Below are 19,539 nucleotides of genomic sequence, written 5' to 3' on the forward strand. Positions count from 1 at the left end.
GCCTGCACCCGGGCATGTGCCCTGACCAGGAAATGAACCAGCCACCCTTCAGTGCAAGGACGATGCTCAACCACCTGAGCCGCACCGGCCAGGGCCATCATCTGTCGTTCTTTAATGTTAAATATGTGAGAATCACTTGTTAGGTCGCATAGGTACACCTAAGGGCACACTTCTGATTTTAAAATTACACAAGGATGGAGCGCACACACACACACCATGAGCCGCTCATGCATTCAACATAAACTATAAACATTAGCGAACTGAATACATTGTTACAGAAAAAATAATGTATCATGACCACGTACAGCTTATCTCAGAATGGTAAGGATGTGGAAAACGATTAAACATTTCACTCAGAGATTTAAGGAGAAGAATATCACCGGAATGTGCCCCCCAGATTTTGAAAGACTTGACATTCTTTCCCGATAATATCATGGAAATAGCTCCTAAAGATCAATATCGAACAAAAAATGGGGAGAGCATAGAAGTGGGCAGGCAATTCACAGGGGGAAAAAATGTGATTGACCAATAAACATGAAGAGTCTTAAACCCTCACTGGCAATAATGGAAATACAAATGAAGGAAGAGGGAGATACAGGATTTTACCCATGAGACTAGGAAAATGAAAAGGATGAACTGTCCAGCGTTAGTGCGGCTGCGACACAGCACCCTTGGAGAGCGTCCAACCTGGGGCAGCCTTTTGGGGGACCACTTTCGCCGAGTCTCTTAAAATGACGCTTAGAAATCATTTGAGCGCCAGAATCAATTCTTTGCAAGCCCACCCATGTACTGAACTCTAGCATATGAAATGCAGGGCACAGCTGTTGGGTTGAAGCAGAGGTGGGGCTCCAGCCTCCCTCACACGGTGGGCCTCCCGCCCCCACGATCTACCCAAGAAGTCAGAACCTCATGGATCCGAACACTGGCCTGGGGCAATGTGCATGCACCATCAGTCACCTGCAAGTCATGGCTTTACTGAGAATGGGGGGCAGGGCTCACAGGGGTGGGTCCCCCGGAAAGCGAGCCTCCCCCCAAACCACTGCATTGCTCCCAGACTGATCTCATCGCCGCCTTTGGAACGCGAGGGGCTGTCACAGAGGATTAGGAGCTGTTTGAAACCCAGGAAATCCCATCAAAACCAGGCTCGGAAAGCAGCTGGAACGCATGGTGCTTAATCAGGGAAAATAAATAAAGCCGGGCAGGCGAGGAACACCTGGTCAGGGACCTCGGCGGAAGCTACGCCAAGAGCCGGCCCGGGGAAGCCTTGGGAAAGCGCTCGGCTCAGCCCGCAAGAGCGAAACCTCTGCGGCCTTTGGTTTGCAATTTGTACAGGAAATTGAAATTTCTAGAAACCTTCGAATCGAGGGACGTGCAGATCACGGCCGGGGTGCGCTGTGATTCGAGCCGTGAGCCCTGTGAGCGGAAGGCCAGGGGCTCCCCTGTGAGTCAGAGATCAGACCTGGGTGACAGGGTGAGAGGCTGGGAGGGTCAGGGGAGCTTCAATTTGCTTTTGTTCTTTAAGAAGAGACACTTGGGCTGTTTTCGCGCAGAGAGAGCAGGGCCCGTGGAAAGAGTTTGAACAAACAGCAGGGGCCTCCATTCGGCAAGGCCGCCAGGCAGAGCAGGGTGCAGACGGGAGCAGGGACGTGAGAGACGACAGGAGGAAAGGGACGTTTACTGAGCAGGGACCTTTCCGGGCTTTCATGTGCACGATCCCCTCGCATCTGCCCAGCAAACCTGCACGGACCCTCAACACAGACGCCCAGGGTTCCGGGGTCTGGACTGTTCCCCGTTAACGCCAGGTTCAAGTCTAACGCTCGAAGGGGTCACTGATGGGTCTGTCGCTGCCCTACAGGGTCACTATGGAGGGACCGTCTGAAAGACGCGGGAGCAGCCCACGTGCAAAGTGAAATGATTGAAAAGGTCTGTCAAAGCCAAGCAGTGCCGGTGCCTGTCCACCCCCCGCCCCCCGCGTACCTGAGCGCCATGCTGTGCGCGGCCGTGCCCAGCGCTCTCCTCCCCAGGATGCAGAGGGCGAAGGCCAGGGTCACCAGCGGGGAGTCCTCGTCGCTGTCCAGGGTCTGCGAGGCCTGAAAGAGCAGGGATGTTACCTCGCCCGTCACAGCTGCCCACGTGCGCCACGGCGTCACCCGTGTGCGGCCGGGGCAGGTGAGGTCCGTTCAGCGTCAGCAGCCTCCGCCGGGAGCGGCTCTGGGCCGCTGCTTCCTGCCTGAGGTCGCCTCTCAGGTGGCTCACATGCCAAGGGAACACGTGAGGGAGAGGAGCTGGCATGTGGCTTGCTGACCTCGTCGCCGGGAAGTTTGCATATGGCACCTCAGGCCATGACGATGGTCAGAGGTTAGAGTCAACTGAATGCCCACCTTCACCCCGTCCGTGCCCACCTTCACCCCGTCTGTGCCCACCTTCACACGGTCCATGTCCACCTTCACACGGTCCATGCCCACCTTCACATGGTCCATGCCCACCTTCACCCTGTCCGTGCCCACCTTCACCCAGTCTATGCCCACTTCACATGGTCCATGCCCACCTTCACCCTGTCCGTGCCCACCTTCACCCCATCTGTGCCCACTTCACCCTGTCCATGCCCACCTTCACCCCGTCTGTGCCCACTTCACCCTGTCCATGCTCACCTTCACCCCGTCTGTGCCCACCTTCACACTGTGTCCACCTTCACACGGTCCATGCCCACCTTCACCCTGTCCGTGCCCACCTTCACCCAGTCTGTGCCCACTTCACATGGTCCATGCCCACCTTCACCCTGTCCGTGCCCACCTTCACCCAATCTGTGCCCACTTCACATGGTCCATGCCCACCTTCACCCTGTCCGTGCCCACCTTCACCCCATCTGTGCCCACTTCACCCTGTCCATGCCCACCTTCACCGCGTCTGTGCCCACCTTCACATGGTCCATGCTCTCCTTCACATGGTCCATGCCCACCTTCACCCTGTCTGTGCCCACCTTCACACTGTGTCCACCTTCACACGGTCCATGCCCACCTTCACGTGGTCCATGCCCACCTTCACCCTGTCTGTGCCCACCTTCACACTGTGTCCACCTTCACACGGTCCATGCCCACCTTCACACGGTCCATGCCCACCTTCACCCCGTCCGTGCCCGCTTCACCCTGTCTATCCCCACCTTCACACTATCCATTGCAAAGAGGCTTTCTGTTCTCCCTCCGATGAGAGCCCCCTGAACTGACCAAAGTCCACAATTGGCAACTAAAGTACGCGACTCGCCCGAGTCGGCTGTAAGAGGCAGCAGGAGGGGACGGGCAGAGGGCACTTCAAGCCCAGGTGTCTTTAGCAAGAAAAGGGGAACGAATGACCTCAGGAACCAGCTGAGGGGAGAGGAGAGCCGTCCTGGGAGCAGTAGGAATCTCGACAGAGGCCCTTGTGGTTTCCAGAGAATTCCCCTCCGAAAGGCCAGCGCCTGGCCTGGAGAAGTAAACTGAGGCAGGAAATGAAATCCAGGCCCTGACCCTGAGCACGGACCACGGAGACGGGCCTTCAGGCTCCTCCATCGGAGCTACGGCCCGTGAGCTCTTTCCACGGCTAACATTTACCAGATGCCAATGCTTTTCTGGCCTTTATTTTATTCGTCTACCAGGGAGGATAGGAGAGAGACTGGCTGTACAGTTTTCCTGGTTTCTTTTTTAAAACAAAACTATTAATTTCATAGAGGAAGGGAGAGAGAGGGAGAGAGAGAAACATCCATGATGAGAGAGAATCATCAATCATCAGCTGCCTCCTGCACGCCCCTCACTGGGGATGGAGCCCACAACCTGGGCATGTGCCCTGACCGGAATCAAACCGTGACCTCCTGGCTCATAGGTCGACGCTCAACCACTGAGCCACACCAGCTGAGCAGTTTTCCTGTGTGGTTTTTTTTCCACTTAAGAGTCAAGGCCCCAGCCCCGCCCCCCCCCCCCCCCACACACACACACCTCCTGTGTCCTCTGCGCGCAGTGCTGGATCCACTCGAGGTAGACGCTGCAGTAGCTGGCCCGCGTGACGCCCTGCAGACACGGCACGTAGTCCTCGTCGATGTTGATGTTGAACACGGCGAGGTCGCGCTCGATGTGATGCCACTTGGCAAAGGGCTGCAGCGCCGTCAGGAGGGACGCGTTCTTGATCCAGGAGAGGAGCTTGGGGGACGTGACCAGGTAGTAGATGATACTCTGCGGGGAGGAACCAGGTCTGAGCCCTCGCAGCCGCTCCGAAGCCAGAGGGCTTGTTAGTCACTGGAGCTCCTCACGCCAGCAGCTGTCAGAGAGGCAGGGGACACGCGATGGCCACGTGTGTCCTGTGTTTCCTGCGGGGGTTAGTGACAGAGCCCACGGGAGACATTCCCAAACCTCTCTAAGGGCCCCTGCGGGGACGAGGGAGAGGGGAGAACAGGATGTCACAGACCGACAAGGACCGACTCTGGGGGGAGAGAGAAGGACAGCCAGCCCTCTCCTGGCTGGGACGCACGTGAGACCCTGGCTTCTGTGGGCGCCAGGCTGGGCTGATCCCCCAGGGACGGGCAGACCCTCCTCCAGGCCTTGCCACGCAGTGTTTGATGCACTAAAACAGCAAAGCTGCCCTCGGCCCTCTGAACCAGGAGGTCAAGGTTCGATTCCCAGTCAGGGCACATGCCCGGGTTGTAGGCTCAATCCCCAGTGTGGGACGTGCAGGAGGCAGCTGATGCATGATTCTCTCATCATTGATGTTTCTATCTCTCCCTCTCCCTCCTTCTGAAATCAATAAAAATATATTTTAAAAAAAAAATAGGTTGGCTCAAAGTTACAAGCACATGAGGCTCTGTGACCGTGGCCAGAGTGCCCGCGTCTCAGCTGACAGTTACAGGGGGGAAGAAGTGTGTGTGTCCACACATCTGGCTCCAGCCCACATCTGGCCTCGTTTCCCTGGTAGGTCCTAATCACGTGTCCCCGACAGGAATAACAAACAAATCAAAAGACGGTCGTTTCGCTTTCCACTCATTTCCAAGGAATTAAAATACCCTCCACGGATGAAGTCCAGAGGTCAAAACCCCTTCCCCCGGTTCTGGCAGAACCCTACAGCCTTGACTTTGGAGCGTGACCCCAGCCGGGTGCTCAGCTCTCCCGGGTGAGGGGACTGGGGACCATCCTTCTCACCAGGAGGAGAGGGGACACGCCAGCAGCTGCAAACCGTACCCCATTTCCACTTCATTTAGGCAGAAATTCCGTCCGGAACGCGGACGCTGTGAACCCCCCCGAACCTGTCAGGATGAGATGGACAGGCCGCTGAGTGAAACTGACAAGGAACCAACTGCACGTGAGAACCAACTGCGTAGACCCCGATCCGGGCTGGAGGCAGGACCCCTTCTGGCGGGACCCTCCGGCTCCTCATTTTAATTGCAGATCAGCGCGTCCTCTCACTCCCGGACGCGCTGGGGTGGCTCCTGTGGACCCAGCTGCCAGGCCAGCGATAAGCCATCTCCTTTGTCCGGAGACAATGGCACCGGGACCCAGGCGCCTCGGGAAGCCGCGTCTGGACCCACAGGAGGGTTTTAGACCCGAGCGAATGGAGAGATGGCGGGGACCCAGGGGACCCTCCGGCCCGGCGAGGAAATGACTTCAAATGGATGCATGGGGGGCCGGGAGCTGACCCGGTTCATTGGGAGATCAAACAGCCCTTCTGTGCGAAGGAATCAGCCTACGCTTTCCTGCCAATGAAAAACAGTATGGAGAATAACATGGACCCCGTGAGAGCTGACGAGATTCAGAGCCACGAAGGCGCCTGCAGTGAGCCAACAACCAAAGAGGGTGTTCCTCACCTTTCACCCCACAACGCTGCTCCCTCTAACGGCCGCGCAGCCTCCCGAAACCCTCACCTCCCGCCACCAGGGAAGGAGCTCGGGGAAGGACAGTCCCGAGACCTGGACCCCGAGGTGGCCTCACGGCGAAGGCGGTGAGGACGAACCACGCGTGTTTTAAAGATTCCACCACGGAAAAGGGCGTCACAAGCACTCCTGGCTGCAGTCACGTCGGGGTGTGGTACGCGTTGTTGAACCTCCGACCTCACAGTCTGTCTTCTGTCTCCTGTCACTGTCAGCACACGCTGGGGCGCCCCGGGGCAGCCCCTCCAAATTTCCAACTGTCCTCTGAGCTGGTGAACTCCTGACCCTCTGCGCCTGGGATTTTTGTCTTGTGTCTCCTCGTTGCTGCCTCCGCCTCGGCTGGCAGGGAGTTTGGGGTCCCAGGTGAATGGGGGTCCTCACCTGGAATGGCTCTGAGGATGCTCCCATCATGCAAAGTGCTCCCTCGGAACAGGAGCCACCCCAGGGCCGTTCTGAGCCACAGCTGACCCGTGGCCCCTCCCCAACCTGAGAAAAAACCTTCGCCCCGCCCAGCTGTCACCCTCCGACCTGGGTCCAGTCTCACTCTCGTCCTCCAGGGATCTGGGTTCAAACCGGCCCGTCTTCCGAGCTGCATGTGCATTGGGCAGACGGTACCGAGCAGGTAAGTGATGGGCGCTCAGTCCCCACACGCGGAGGAGAAGGGCTGCTGCGGCTAATCGGGAACGGGTCGCTTAGCTCTGTTTTTGAGTTAAGTTTAGCTTGAGACGTCATTCTGGTCATTCTCAAGGGCAAATGCGCAGAGCATCTAAATGGACACTTGTAACGTGTAAACGGCTGGGTCATGTTTTCAGGATGTTGCCACTCATCACCACCAGCATTACCATAACTGGAGCCGTGTTAGAAGAGAAACAGCCCCGCCGGCGTGGCTCAGTGATTGAGCATCGACCTAGGAACCAGGAGGTCACGGTCTGATTCCCTGTCAGGGCACATGCCTGGGTTGTGGACTCGATCCCCAGTGTGGGGTGTGCAGGAGGCAGCCAATCAATGGTTCTCTCTCATCATTGATGTTTTTATCTCTGTCTCCCTCTCCCTTCCTCTCTGAAATCAATAAAAATATATTTAAAGAAGAAGCAAGGAGACAGACCTGGGTGAGAAGCGGACTGCCTGTTAGAACCTGACTCTGGGCCTGGACTCCGGCTACCCCACAGCCTCGAGGGTTTCTCACAGGCCCGGCTGGGCCCCGCGGCGCGTACCTTGACGTAGTAGCGGATGAGGATCCTGCGCAGGTCGAACACCTGCAGCATGGTGGCCGCGTTGTTGTCCAGGACGCTGTAGCCCTCCAGGATGTACTGCGTCCGCGTGACCTCCCAGGTGAGCCAGCGCAGGTGGAAGGCGGCGTTGCAGGACAGCAGGTGGGGCAGGTGGCCAGGCTGGCAGCAGCAGCAGCCCCGGTCGTCCTCGTCGCCCTCCATGATGGCCTCCACCTCCCTCTGCTGGCAGTAGGTTCCTGGCGGAGCAACAGGACGTGAGTTTTATACAGAGGCCGGGGCGGGGGGGGGGGGGGGGGGGGGGCGGGGAAGGTAGGGGAGCCTGTGCTGAGAAGGGACTTCCCTCCTGCCTTTTTTTAAAATTATTATTGATTTCAGAGAGGAAGTGAGAGGGAGAGGGAGAAACATCAGTGATGAGAGAGAATCATTGATTGGCTGGTTCCTGCACACCCCACACTGGGGATCAACCCCACAACCCGGGCCCGTGCCCTGACCGGGAATCGAACCGTGACCTCCTGGTTCAGAGGTCGATGCTCGACCACTGAGCCATGCTGGCTGGGCCCTCTTGCCTTTTTTGAGGGACGATGACCACTTATAACTGGATGACAGCAGCTGGGCCACGCTATTTCTCATACTACCAGCCAGGCATGCAGTCCTTCCTCGTTAGAGGGGACTTCTTAAGTTTTATGTGATGATAACTCAAGTCACTGACTCCCAGCAACCTCCACACCCAGGCGATCCTCACCTCGGAATTCCAGCCCTCGGAGCTGGAAGGTGACGAGGCCGTTTCCGACCTCGATCAGGTGGACAAAAGCGTTGAGGTAGTCGGAGGCCAGGATAAAGCAGTCGCCGGAGCTGTAATTCCCCCAGCGCCCAAGGATCAGGTCTCCGCAGAGGGACTCCTGGAGGGACCGCGTCAGGTGCTCGTAGAAGATGGAGTTGAGGTTGTTGTCATCACTCGCTGAAGACAGATGAGACACATGCCAGGTGAGCGCTGGGTTCTGCACCCTCAGACCCAGGAAGCAGAGCTGTCATGTGATCAGGGCTAAATCAGGCTTTTCAGATACTTCGCCATCTCAGTGGATGTGGTGGGACCCACCTGTTTTTCCCTGACACATGTTCTACGCTGTCTCATCTACACAATTGGACTGAAGTCGAGTTAAATGCAGAACACCTACAAATCCGTATCTCCCGCAGGGACCCCCTGTCTGAGCTCTAGACCAGTGGTCGCCAACTTTTCAGACCTCAGGGACCACCAGTGGTCCACGGGTCACCAGTTGGTGACCGCTGCTCTAGACCTTAAACCCACGTGTCTACTTCTCCTGTGTGCCTCAAATGCCTCACCTTCAACATGTCCCAGGCGGGCCCCTCTGTTCCCCGACTCAGTCAGCTATAACCTCGGGGCCTTTGTTCCCGCTCCTCCACACCCAAGCCTCTCCCTTTTCCTTTCTTCTAACATTTTCCGCATCTTCCTACCTCCCTCCATTTCCAGGACCTCTGCCTTCTTCCAATCTACATGATTGTCTCAGGTGGACACCCACACCCGCCAGGTGGGTCGCCTGTGTATCTTCCCTGGGACCTTATCTAGTGGATTCTCTACACCCAGGCTGAGTCGGCTTTTCAGATCTAACAGCTGGGTGTGCTAAGGCCCTGGTGGAGAATCAGTGCTCTTAAGATAGTGATGAGCTTTCTTTTCTATTTCTTTTTCTTTAATCCTCACCTGAGGATATTTTTCCATTGATTTTCAGAGAGTGGAAGAGAGAGGGAGAGACAGAAACATCGATGTGAGAGAAGCACATTGATCGGTAGCCTCCTACACAAGCCCCGACCAGAGCCCAGGCTGGGGAGGAGTCTGCAACTGAGGCACATGCCTTTGACCAGAATCGAACCCAGAACCCTTCAGTTCCCAGGCTGATGCTCTATCCACTGAGCAACACAGGCCAGGGCGAGACAAGATTTCTTCACGTCACCTGTCATAGGGGCCCATGTCACTCATCATCCATGTGGGCTGAGCCATGTCACGGAGTCTCATGAAGCGTCAGTCAGCACACTTGGTTTCTATGCAGAAGAAGCTGCCTGACCGCCATTTCATTCCTTTCCTATGATGATTCTCTGACACTAAATAGAGATGTGAGTCTCCGGCAGTTTTAAAGGAAGGGCCTGAATGAGAAGTTTAACTTTTGCCTAGTTGTTCAACTGATTTGATGTTTAAATAAAACAAAACAACTTAATCCACCCAAAGTGGAGACCTCCTCAGAACACACTGACTACATATCTGCATAATTAGATTAAAATGAGATAAAATTATGCATAATTAAAGGCACAGTGCACTCAGGACACTGTCCATCTGCCCAGTATCAATGGCCCTGGAATGTCACTGCGTCCCACAGCCGCCCCGAGAGACAGCTGTACCCACCCGCAACTTGTACTGCCAGGAAGTTCAACCAAAAGTAAACCTCTCTCTCCAGGTATTCTCAAATTTCATGATGAGTTCCAATTAGTCATGTGCACGCAACTCAAATACAGATAATGAGCGGCCTACAGTTCTCCCCAAACAGAATTCCTGGCCCGGGGGAGGGGGAGGTGGGTAAAAATAGAAGTTAATATTTGCATTCTGATACGAGAAATAAAAAGGAGGCAGAATGATTGCAAATTAGGTAGATTATGGAAAGAAAGAAAAAAAAGTGAAATAATGTTCTAGCAGGTCAGTCCTTCCATAGCTTCATGCTGAAGGAAAGTTCCGGAGGCCTCTGGACCCTAGAGCGTGGATGGTGGGATGACCTGCCTTTAGGGACAGGCCACCGTCCGAGCCTGCTGCGTCACCACATGATGTTTCCTAGGAGACCAAGCTGCAGCGTCTGTACGTGATGTTTATCGCACAGACACAACCATGTCTGAACGAACAGAGGCGTTCGATGCTGAGTTAATTCTACGTGACGACGAATTCACTTCCACACAGAATCGGCCCGCGTGCCCCGCCTGTCTGCCCAGCTTTATCTTTACGTCGGCATATTGACCAACACGTGCGTGGTCTCCGCGGTAATTTCAAAGAGCAAGTACTTCATCCCCTGGTTGGATCGAAGGACTCCACCCACAGGACAAAGGACATTGTTTGAATAAAAGAGAAGGAAGGGGACGTCTCACCTGGGTCCCTCTCCATCTGGACGGCCAGCCTGGTGTTGGAGTTATCCACGCGCCTGGTGCTGTAGGGGCCACAGAACAGGGAAAAGTCACGGTGAGACCCCCGCAGGCCAGAGAGCTGGTTTGCAGACGTGGCCGTGCAGGTGGGGAACGCACAGGAGGTGAGGATGATGGCTCCAGTTTGACAATGCCGCAGCGAGGGGTCCCAGGGAACAGAGAGAGGGAAACGCATAGGAAATAGGCGGAGGGAAGAGATGAGGAGTTCTCAGGGTTAGGGAGCACGGCCTTGTGCCTGCTCAGTGTGGAGTGCCCGATCCAACCAACAAAAGCCGGCACTGGGCTGCCTCCGGAGTGTCCCTCTCAGAACTCGGTGCACCCGTAGCGCCTTTCTTTGCCACGATTCCAGAGATCATGGCGAGTGCTCAACGTCTCCGCCACTTGCTTTCAAGAGTTAGGGGGCAGCCCAGCCAGTGTGGCTCAGTGGTTGAGCATCGACCTACAAGCCAGGAGGCCACGGTTCGATTCCCGGTCGGGGCACATGCCCGGGTTGCAGACTCGATCCCCAGTGTGGGACATGCAGGAGGCAGCGGGTCCATGATTCTCTCTCATCATTGATGTTTCTATCTCTCCCTCTCCCTTCCTCTCTGAAATCCATAAAAATTTATTTAAAAAATAAAAAGAGTTGGGGGGTGTCCTTACAGGCCTTTCTTGGGTTGAACCACAAAACAGCTCTCACCAATTTAGGAGAAGACGGATTGGTGGTAGCCATGGTAACAAGCGGCCGCCAGAACCAGTTTAAACCTCTTCAGTTATGAGCGCTCACTGCAGTCACAGCTTCCATAAGCCGGCCAGTCCATGGCGGCCCCTTGATTTCAGAGCCATCAGGTGAGGGACAGACTCACCCCAGAGGGGTGACCGCCAACGACAGTCTCCCCAATAACTGCCTGTGCAGACGGTGCCACCCCACCGATGCCCCTAAAACGCCACCAGGCCTTGAGTTTCCCATGAACCCGAGCCCCTCTGCTCAGAGAGCCGCCAACCCCAACACGCTGTCCTATTCCCGCTTCACGTCCCCTTTGAAATACCCTCAGATCAGCCTTGGGGATGAGAGAGCCCGGGGGGCAGGAAACAAAGCAAACAACAAACTCTCTCTAATGAAGGCCCAGATCCCACGCCGACACAGGGAGTCCCTAGATGGAATTTTAATTTCACCTTAAGACCTAGGACAAATGGAATTTTCAGCAGCGGAATCAACAATTCTTAAAGTGGGACTGAGCTAAAGGGAAGTCATTTACCAAACTCCGCAGGGAATTCCAACACCTAACGCAAGCTGTCTCCCCAGGAGGCGGCGGGATGCAGGCGCTGAGATCTGAGCAGTCATCGCTAAGCTGCCTGCGCGCCCAGGGCCCTGCCCCCCACCCGCCCCCACATACACCCCTCAGAAGGGCCAGGGTGTCTGAGCTCTTCTCAGCGCTTTCCCTGCACATGTGGGGCCCCCCACTCACAGGTGCCAACTAGCTCAGCGACTGCGTTTCTGCCCCACTGCCCCACAGCGTGAGCGTCCATGATGCTGCTCAGAGAGCGAGTGGGCTTGCTGTCTCCTCCCGGACCGCAGGGGGGACAGGGTGTGGGCCTGCTATCAGACTGCACTGTTTGACTCGTGAGCACGTGGCCCTGTGGCCGGAATGTAAAATCATAAAGGCAAGAGTATACAGTCATCCACCAATACCACCCACGTCTCCAAACAGGAAGCTGGTAATACACGTGCTGTTTTCTCATGGAGGGGTGCAGCCCTTAACAAAGCCCATCGCCAGGGACCTCTCCCTTCCCAGGAGGGCGATGGTGACAGCTGAGAACCTGGGCGGGGGACCTGGGCCGGGAACCTGGGTGGGGGACCTGGGCGGAGAACCTGGGCGGGGGACCTGGGCGGGGAACCTGGGCGGGGGACCTGGGCCGGGGACCTGGGCCGGGAACCTGGGCTGGGGACCTGGGCCGGGAACCTGGGCGGGGGACCTGGGCCGGGAACCTGGGCCGGCTCCAGCAAGCTGTGTTCTGTCAGGGGCCCGAAGCCCCTGGGCTGAGCCCCTGAACTGGGGGCCCCCATGAGACACCTGCTCTCCGCCATGTCCCCCTCCCCCCAGCAGAGCAAAGCAAGGAGCCTGGGCCTGCGCTGAGAGGAGGCCCCAGGAAGCGCCTAGAGGAGGAAGCGAGCCCACAGCAGCCTTAGGGTCTTACTTGTAGTTCTTCTCCCAGAACTTCACCGGCCGGACGTACGACGTGATGAAGAGGACGCTCCCGAGGAACGGGCTGAGCGGCGTGGAGAAGACGGACGTGGCCAACGTCTGGAAGAAGAGCAGGGCCGAGTCTGGGAGCCGGGAGCTAAGGCAGGTCATCTTTTCACTGTTCCATGTCTAAGCATCACTGAGATTCTGACTGGCTTATAGTCCAGCCGTTTTCTCGCCCAGAAAGAAGATGACCGCGGGGTTTCATTTAGGGACGACCAATGAGCCACAGCAGGCTCGGGGCAAAAAGGTAAGACTTGACCACGGTCGCTAAGGAGCGACAGGGAACTGGGGCTGAGACAGCGGGCACCTGCGGCCTCCTTTTTTTAAAAAAATACGTTTTTATTGATTTCAGAGAGGAAGGGAGAGGGAGAGAGAGAAACATCAGTGATGAGAGAGCATCATGGATCGGCTGCCGCCTGCACACCCCACACTGAGGATCGAGCCTGCAACCCGGGCATGTGCCCTTGACCGGGAATCGAACCCTGACCTCCTGGTTCATAGGTCGACGCTCAACCACTGAGCCACGCCGGCAGGCCACATGCAGCCTCTTTATGTCCTACCGACAGAGCCAAGAGGTCAACCTAACAGGTCCATGGTAACACCTTTCAAAGCTGCCTTGGACCCAGTACATTTAAAATGACAGCATCAACGTTAATACTTAAAAAAAAAAATCAGTAGAAGCTCAAAAAGAGTAGAAAGCAGCCACCCTAAGATACACACTTAACAGATCGTCTGGCTGCATCTGGCTACCCATCCGAAGGCCAGGGTCTTGCATGGTCTCCACACGTATTACAGGGGCGAACAGTCTCCTCTCTCCCTGGGGGTTACAGGCTTGGAAACTGACAGAGGCTCCTGAGGGAGGAAACAGGCCGGAACTGGAAAAAGCAATTTACCAAACAGCGCCCCGCCAGCCCGAGAGCGAATTCAATTCCCCAGCGGAGCTAACCAGCCCCCTCCCCACGCCAGGATGGACCCGCAGGTCCTAACAGAGGGATACAACAATGAGCTTTTCCAAATGACTCCAGCACCCAGGGCTGGCATGCAGGGGCCTGAGAGCTGCGTCTGGAGGGCCTATCTGTCCAGTTTCCTGAACCATCTATCCCAGGACATCCTGCTCGCATGGCGCTGGGCTCCACCCTGGCAGCTGATCGAGGCTGGGAAGGTGACCGTGGCTAGCGGGGGTGTCACCAGAGAGAGAGCTTTAGGAGCCAAGCACGGAGACTGACCGAAAACGACTGCAGTTCCAGGAAAGGGCAGTGCACACGCTTACACTTTAGCCCAGGGGTGGGCAAACTTTTTGACTCGAGGGCCACATGGGTTCTTAAACTGGACCGGAGGGCCGGAACAAAAGCATGGATGGAGTGTTTGTGTGAGCTCATATAAATTCAAAGTAAACATCATTACATAAAAGGGTATGGTCTTTTTTTTTTTTAGTTTTATTCATTTCAAACGGGCCGGATCTGGCCCACGGGCCATAGTTTGCCCACGGCTGCTTTAGCCACTTTTCCCTGTAGCTTGTTCTGCCGAATAACCTTGCGGAACTTTAGAAATCTCAGTGCCGGTCTAAGAATAGACACACAGAACAATGTGCACTGTGAGCCGGCTTATGGTTTGCTTAGAAAAGGTTTTTTTCACACATGAATCTGCAGGAGGGCATTTTAAATTAAAAAAAAAAAAAAATCTAGAAAAGCCCTGGCTGGTTTGATCAGTGGTTAGAGCATTGGCCTGTGGACTTAAGGGCATGTACCGGGAGCAACCAATCGACGTGTCTCTCTCACATCAACGTTTCTCTCTCACTCTCCTCCACTCCTCTTCCCTCCCTTCCACTCTCTCTAAAAACAAAACAAGCCCTGACCGGTTTGGCTCAGTGGATAGAGCATCGGCTTGCAGACTCAGGGGTCCCAGGTTCGATTCTGGTCAAGGGCACGTACCTTGGTTGCGAGCACATCCCCAGTGGGGGGTGTGCAGGAGGCAGCTGATCAATGTTTCTCTCTCACTGATGTTTCTGACTCTCTATCCCTCTCCCTTCCTCTCTGTAAAAAATCAATAAAATATATATTTTTTTTAAATGGAAAAAATATCCTCAGATGAGAATTAAAAATAAAAAAATCTAGACTACGGTATCACTAATGATGACCCCAAGTACTATTCCATCTTTGCACACGAAGTTCAAGTCCCAGGGACTCCTTACAAACGTGCGTGCGAAAGGAAGCCAAGCCGTCCTCAACACGAGCCAACGACGGGCTGCCAGGGCCTAGAACTGGGGTCACAGACATCGGGGGGATACGATCCACCAGGGAGGCTTGCGAAGGTGGGGATCCCAGGGTCCACCCCTGAGATATGGGGTGTTAACGTAGGCGCCAGGCTGAGGGGTCTATTTAGCAAACTCCCCCAGGGGTCCCGGTCCAAGTAGCCCGGAACCACATCCTGGGAAACAAAAATGTAGCAAGTATTAAATCAGATGGGTTGCCCGGCCGGCATGGCTCAGGGGTTGAGCGTTGACCTGTGAAACAGGAGGTCATGGTTCGGTTCCCGGTCAGGGCACATGCCCGGGTTGCAGGCTCCATCCCCAGTGTGGGGGCGTGCTGGAGGCAGCCCATCCATGATTCTCCCTCACCGTTGATGTTTCTATCTCTCTCCCTCTCCCTTCCTGTCTGAAATCAATAAAAATATATTTAAAAAAGAGAAAAGCTTACATCCAGGAAATGTGGGTAAAAATAGCAGCGGAAAGGATACGGGGGACTGCAAAGAGCTGCGCAAACACGTGGAATGATGACCCCCAAGCCATCTGCCAAGGAGCCACGTAGGCCATGACGAACTGTAACTTCTGGAGCAGGTCCCCGAGCTGAAAGCAGAGGAAAGAGATTCATCAGAGGTGACGACCATGGTGCAGGGGCGCCAAGGTCACCGGAAGCACACACGGGTGTTCCGGCTGGGACGGGCGACTACTGCTGGCATCTCCCTCCTACCTCCCCTTGTCCTACATCAGGCACCTGCTACGAATAGGTTAGAACAGCCCGGCTGGCGTGGCTCAGTGGTTGAGCGTCGACCTATGAACCAGGAGGTCATGGTTTGATTCCGGTCAAGGGCACATGCCCAGGTTGCGGGCTCAGTCCCCAGTGGGGGGCGTGCAGGAGGCAGCTGGTCCATGATTTTCTCTCATCCTTGATGTTTCCCCCTCTCTCCCTCTCCCTTCCTCTCTGAAATCAATAAGTATATATTTCAAAAAAACAATAATTAACCTGTGACTGATTGCAAACATAAACAAGATACCTCGTGTGATGTCTGACCCCTCGAATACCCTAAACAGGAAGTTATGGAAAGTTACTCCCGCTGGGTTCCAGGGCAGGACTATGTCCTGCGAGGTTTCCATCCGCCTTCTGAGAAGGCCTGGAAGTAGGTCAGGCCGAGCAGCCACAGGCAGACAGGCAGCCCCGGGGCCGGCCTCGTCTGCCCGGCTAAAGCCCTAACAGGCCCCACTGCGCGGCGCTGTGACTGCACGCATCCGTCACAATTATGTTTTGCTGAGCTCGGAGGCTGGTATTTCCACATAAGCAAAGCCAGAAGGAGAGACTCGCTCTCACGCTCCAATGCGGCTGAAGTGAGAGCCGCCGAGAAAGGGCAGACGCTGCAGGGAAGGTGGGGAGACCCTTGGGGGGCCCAGGGGAACAGGTTAAGGAGCTCAGCTGGGGTTAAAGCCAGAACAGAACAACTGGGGAAACTACCAGACATTTTGAGGCAACGGTGGTGCTGTGGGGAGTAGGAAAATGAGCAAGAAGGAACGGGTGGACATGGATTCATGGCATGAAGGGACCAGATACACAATATTCCATTTCCAAAGCTCTAGGGGGAAAAGGGGACTGAAGAGAGCCCATGCTGGCCAATACAAGATAAGGAAGAAGGAGTGGGGGTGGGAAAGACAAAGAAAAATCACAAATATGGAACAAAAAATACAATAAAAAGCATCAGTGATCACAGTAAATGTAGACAGATACAACCTGCCTATTACAATATAGATTCTCAATCTGGATTAAAAAGAAAAATCCTGCTTTTATAAGTGCTTTTATAAGAAATATTAAAATAACTCAAAAAGTTTTAGATAAGAGAATTTAAAAAAAAGACACCAGCCCTGGCCAGTTTGGCTCAGTGGCTAGAGCGCCGGCCTGCGGACTGAAGGGTCGCAGGTTCGATTCTGGTCAAGAGCACATGCCAGGGTTGCTGGCTTGATCTCCAGTGGGGGACATGCAGGAGGCAGCTGAAAAATGATTGTCTCTCATCACTAATGTTTTTATCTCTCCTTCTTACTTCCTCTCTGAAATTAATAAATATATATATATTAAAATTAGACAAAATAGACTTTTACTCTAAAAAAAAAAAAAAAAAGGCAGTACATAATGGTAAAAAGGAAGAAGGAAGAGTCACCAGAAAGATAAAATAACTGGAATGAATATACTTAAACACATAATTGCAAGATATCAAAAACAAAGATGGACAAGATTAGGGTAAGATGAACAAATGTATTATAATAGGGAGAGAATTTAAGACATACATCTCAGAAAATGATAATTTAATAAATAACCATATAAAATAGTTTGCCAACAGAATCAATAAGCTTTATCTAAGAGATAAGTACATGAGATCCTTGCAGCTAACCAAAGAGAATTATATAATTTTCAAGCATATGTACATTTACAAGATATAACTTCCTAAACTAAAAAAGAAGTCTTAACCAAGGCTAAAAAAATGATAGCATGCAAATTTCTTTGCAATGAAATTAGAAGTTAATAGTAAAAAGAGGACAAAATAGCAATAGCCATAATAACCACAAATTTTGCATTTGGATATAACCACAAAGACAACACTGAACTAACTGAGAGTAAATGGTAGTCAAAATGACAAAATATTTAAAAATGAACGACAGTGAAAAGCAGTAGTATCAATCCTAACTTGTGGGTCTCAGCTAAAGCAGTTTGCAGAGGAAAATACGTAGCCTTCAGATGCCCATCATAGAAAAACTTCACGGTTCACACTGGGAGAGTATTCTTTCATATTAAAGTAAACAAGAATAATATACATGTTCTCACCTATTAATATAAACGCAAAATTCCTCAATAAGATATTTGCCAAGTGAACCTATAAACGTATAAAACATATGATCAAGTTTGGTTCATCTCATCATGTTTTAACATTAGAAGAAATGTCAGTATATTTTAAAAAGTAAGGAAGTAAAAAAAGAAAAACCATAGGATGCTCAATGAATGCAGGAAGAATACTGGAAAATAAATCAACTCACTCACAAAAAGCCCCTTGCAACCCAGTAATAAAAGCGTTTTCCTTAAGCCTGATGAAGGCTGAGTGCTATATGGCAGTAAACACCATATTTACTAATAAATGCAAAACCACAGAATTTTTCAGGCAAGAGGTATCAAGCAGTAGGAATCTGATTAGCCTACAGCAATAAAGTGAAAATAGAACCTTAAGGGCAGGAAACACTAAGAAAGGAGGGAGCCACCAGGGTGACAGTTTGTCATCCGTGAAGTGCACTTTGGAAAATTGTCACAAAAAAGAGAAACGGGGCTGCAGAGGGAATGAGCGCGCCCAGCAGGAGAGAGCTACTTAGGCAAATGAGTGGGAGCTAATGAGGGAAGTGCGACAGCCTGGGTCCTGATGAGCCGGCCTTATGCAGCCCGACGATTGAGACCCCAACGGGACGGGACAGGAAGCCTCAGCCAGGGTCCTAGTTCATAGCTGCTCGTTAGCGTATCCGTGCATGCAAATGAAGTCACCAGGGCACAGGGGCATGTTACAAGCGGCCAGGAGGCAGGAGCGCACACCTCTCACAGGTCCTGTGGAGACCCCCAAGGATTAGGGGTTACATGGAATCCTGAGTCGGTGAGCGTTTCTGGCTGTGCACGGGGTCAGGGGTGGGTCCCCTGAAGGAGGCTAGGGTGGACGACCACAGGAAGAATCAGGTGATGGTGAGAGAGAGCTACCTTGTTCTTGGGGTGCAGTGTGATAATAATAGGGTTTATGCGGCGCTCTGCCTTCCTTCCAGTTCCTTCATCCTTTATATCCAACTTCTCTCTCTGATGCAGATTCCCTGTCCTTGTTTTGGGTTTTATTTAGCCTTTTCTTCTCTATTTTTGTTTTGTTTTCTTGTTGTTGCTAATCCTCACCCGAGGATATTTTTCCACTGATTTTTAGTGAGAGTAGAAGGGAGAAGGAGAGACAGAGAGAAACGTTGATGTGAGAAAGACACATCGATTGGTTGCCTCCTGCACCAGCCCTGACCAGGGCCCAGGCTGGAGAGGAGCCTGCAACCGAGGTACATGCCCTTGACTGGAATCGAACCTGGGACCCTTCGGTCAGTGGGCTGACGCTCTACCCGCTGAGCCACACCACCTGCGTCAGAAAAGCAAGGAAGAGGCCATCCGGTCAGAAATGCACCTTGGAGACCCAGTGAGGGGAAGGGCCGCGGACTTGCCTTGCTGAACAGGATGGACACGAGGAAGAAGTCCAGCAGGAAGCTCTCGGACAGGCCCCTGCAGTCGAAGTGGAAGAAGAGGACGGCGAAGCCCAGGGGCGCCACCTGGCGGCCGGGGTGGCAGAAGGAGGCGCGCAGCAGCTTCATGCCCGCCACGATCAGCAGGAAGGTGTCCCAGCTGCAGGCAGAGACGGAGGACAGTGAGCTGCGCCGGCGCCCAGGGCTCACGGGATTCGCATCCCCTGCACCTTCTGCACCTGGTCAATCGGGTCGACCCTCCCCTGGCAGAGCAGGAACGGGCATCTCGGGGACTGGGGTCCCCTGTCTCAGTGCTCGAGGGGCGGAGCTGGGATTACACTCAGCCCTGAGGGGATCCCAGCAGGGGCTGCCCCTCGAGGCGGCTCCATGGCCCCCCGTGGCCTTGGATCACCCCCTCCTTCGGAAGAACGGGAGCTTATCTGCAGGCCTAGGGCAGCAACAGGCCGCCACAGTCCCAGCGTCCGCCCTCCTTAC

The 19,539-nt window shown here is 53.9% G+C and overlaps 1 protein-coding gene across 1 annotated transcript in view; it reads right to left on the bottom strand.

Annotated features, from left to right (window-relative positions):
* PCNX2 (pecanex 2) overlaps positions 1–19,539 on the bottom strand; it is a gene marked incomplete at its 5' end in the record, with an annotated part of 58,401 nt that overhangs the window by 5,867 nt on the left and 32,995 nt on the right. Inside the window, 8 exons of the mRNA XM_081114324.1 lie at positions 1,978–2,090; positions 3,969–4,202; positions 7,102–7,355; positions 7,862–8,077; positions 10,261–10,319; positions 12,493–12,622; positions 15,279–15,387; positions 19,027–19,204. Of these exons, the coding sequence (XP_080970450.1) occupies positions 1,978–2,090; positions 3,969–4,202; positions 7,102–7,355; positions 7,862–8,077; positions 10,261–10,319; positions 12,493–12,622; positions 15,279–15,387; positions 19,027–19,204 (1,293 nt within the window). The remainder of the gene's footprint in view (positions 1–1,977; positions 2,091–3,968; positions 4,203–7,101; positions 7,356–7,861; positions 8,078–10,260; positions 10,320–12,492; positions 12,623–15,278; positions 15,388–19,026; positions 19,205–19,539) is intronic.

Source organism: Myotis nattereri (genome assembly GCF_964212035.1).
Source record: "Myotis nattereri genome assembly, chromosome: 20".
In the NCBI taxonomy this organism is placed as follows: domain Eukaryota; kingdom Metazoa; phylum Chordata; class Mammalia; order Chiroptera; family Vespertilionidae; genus Myotis; species Myotis nattereri.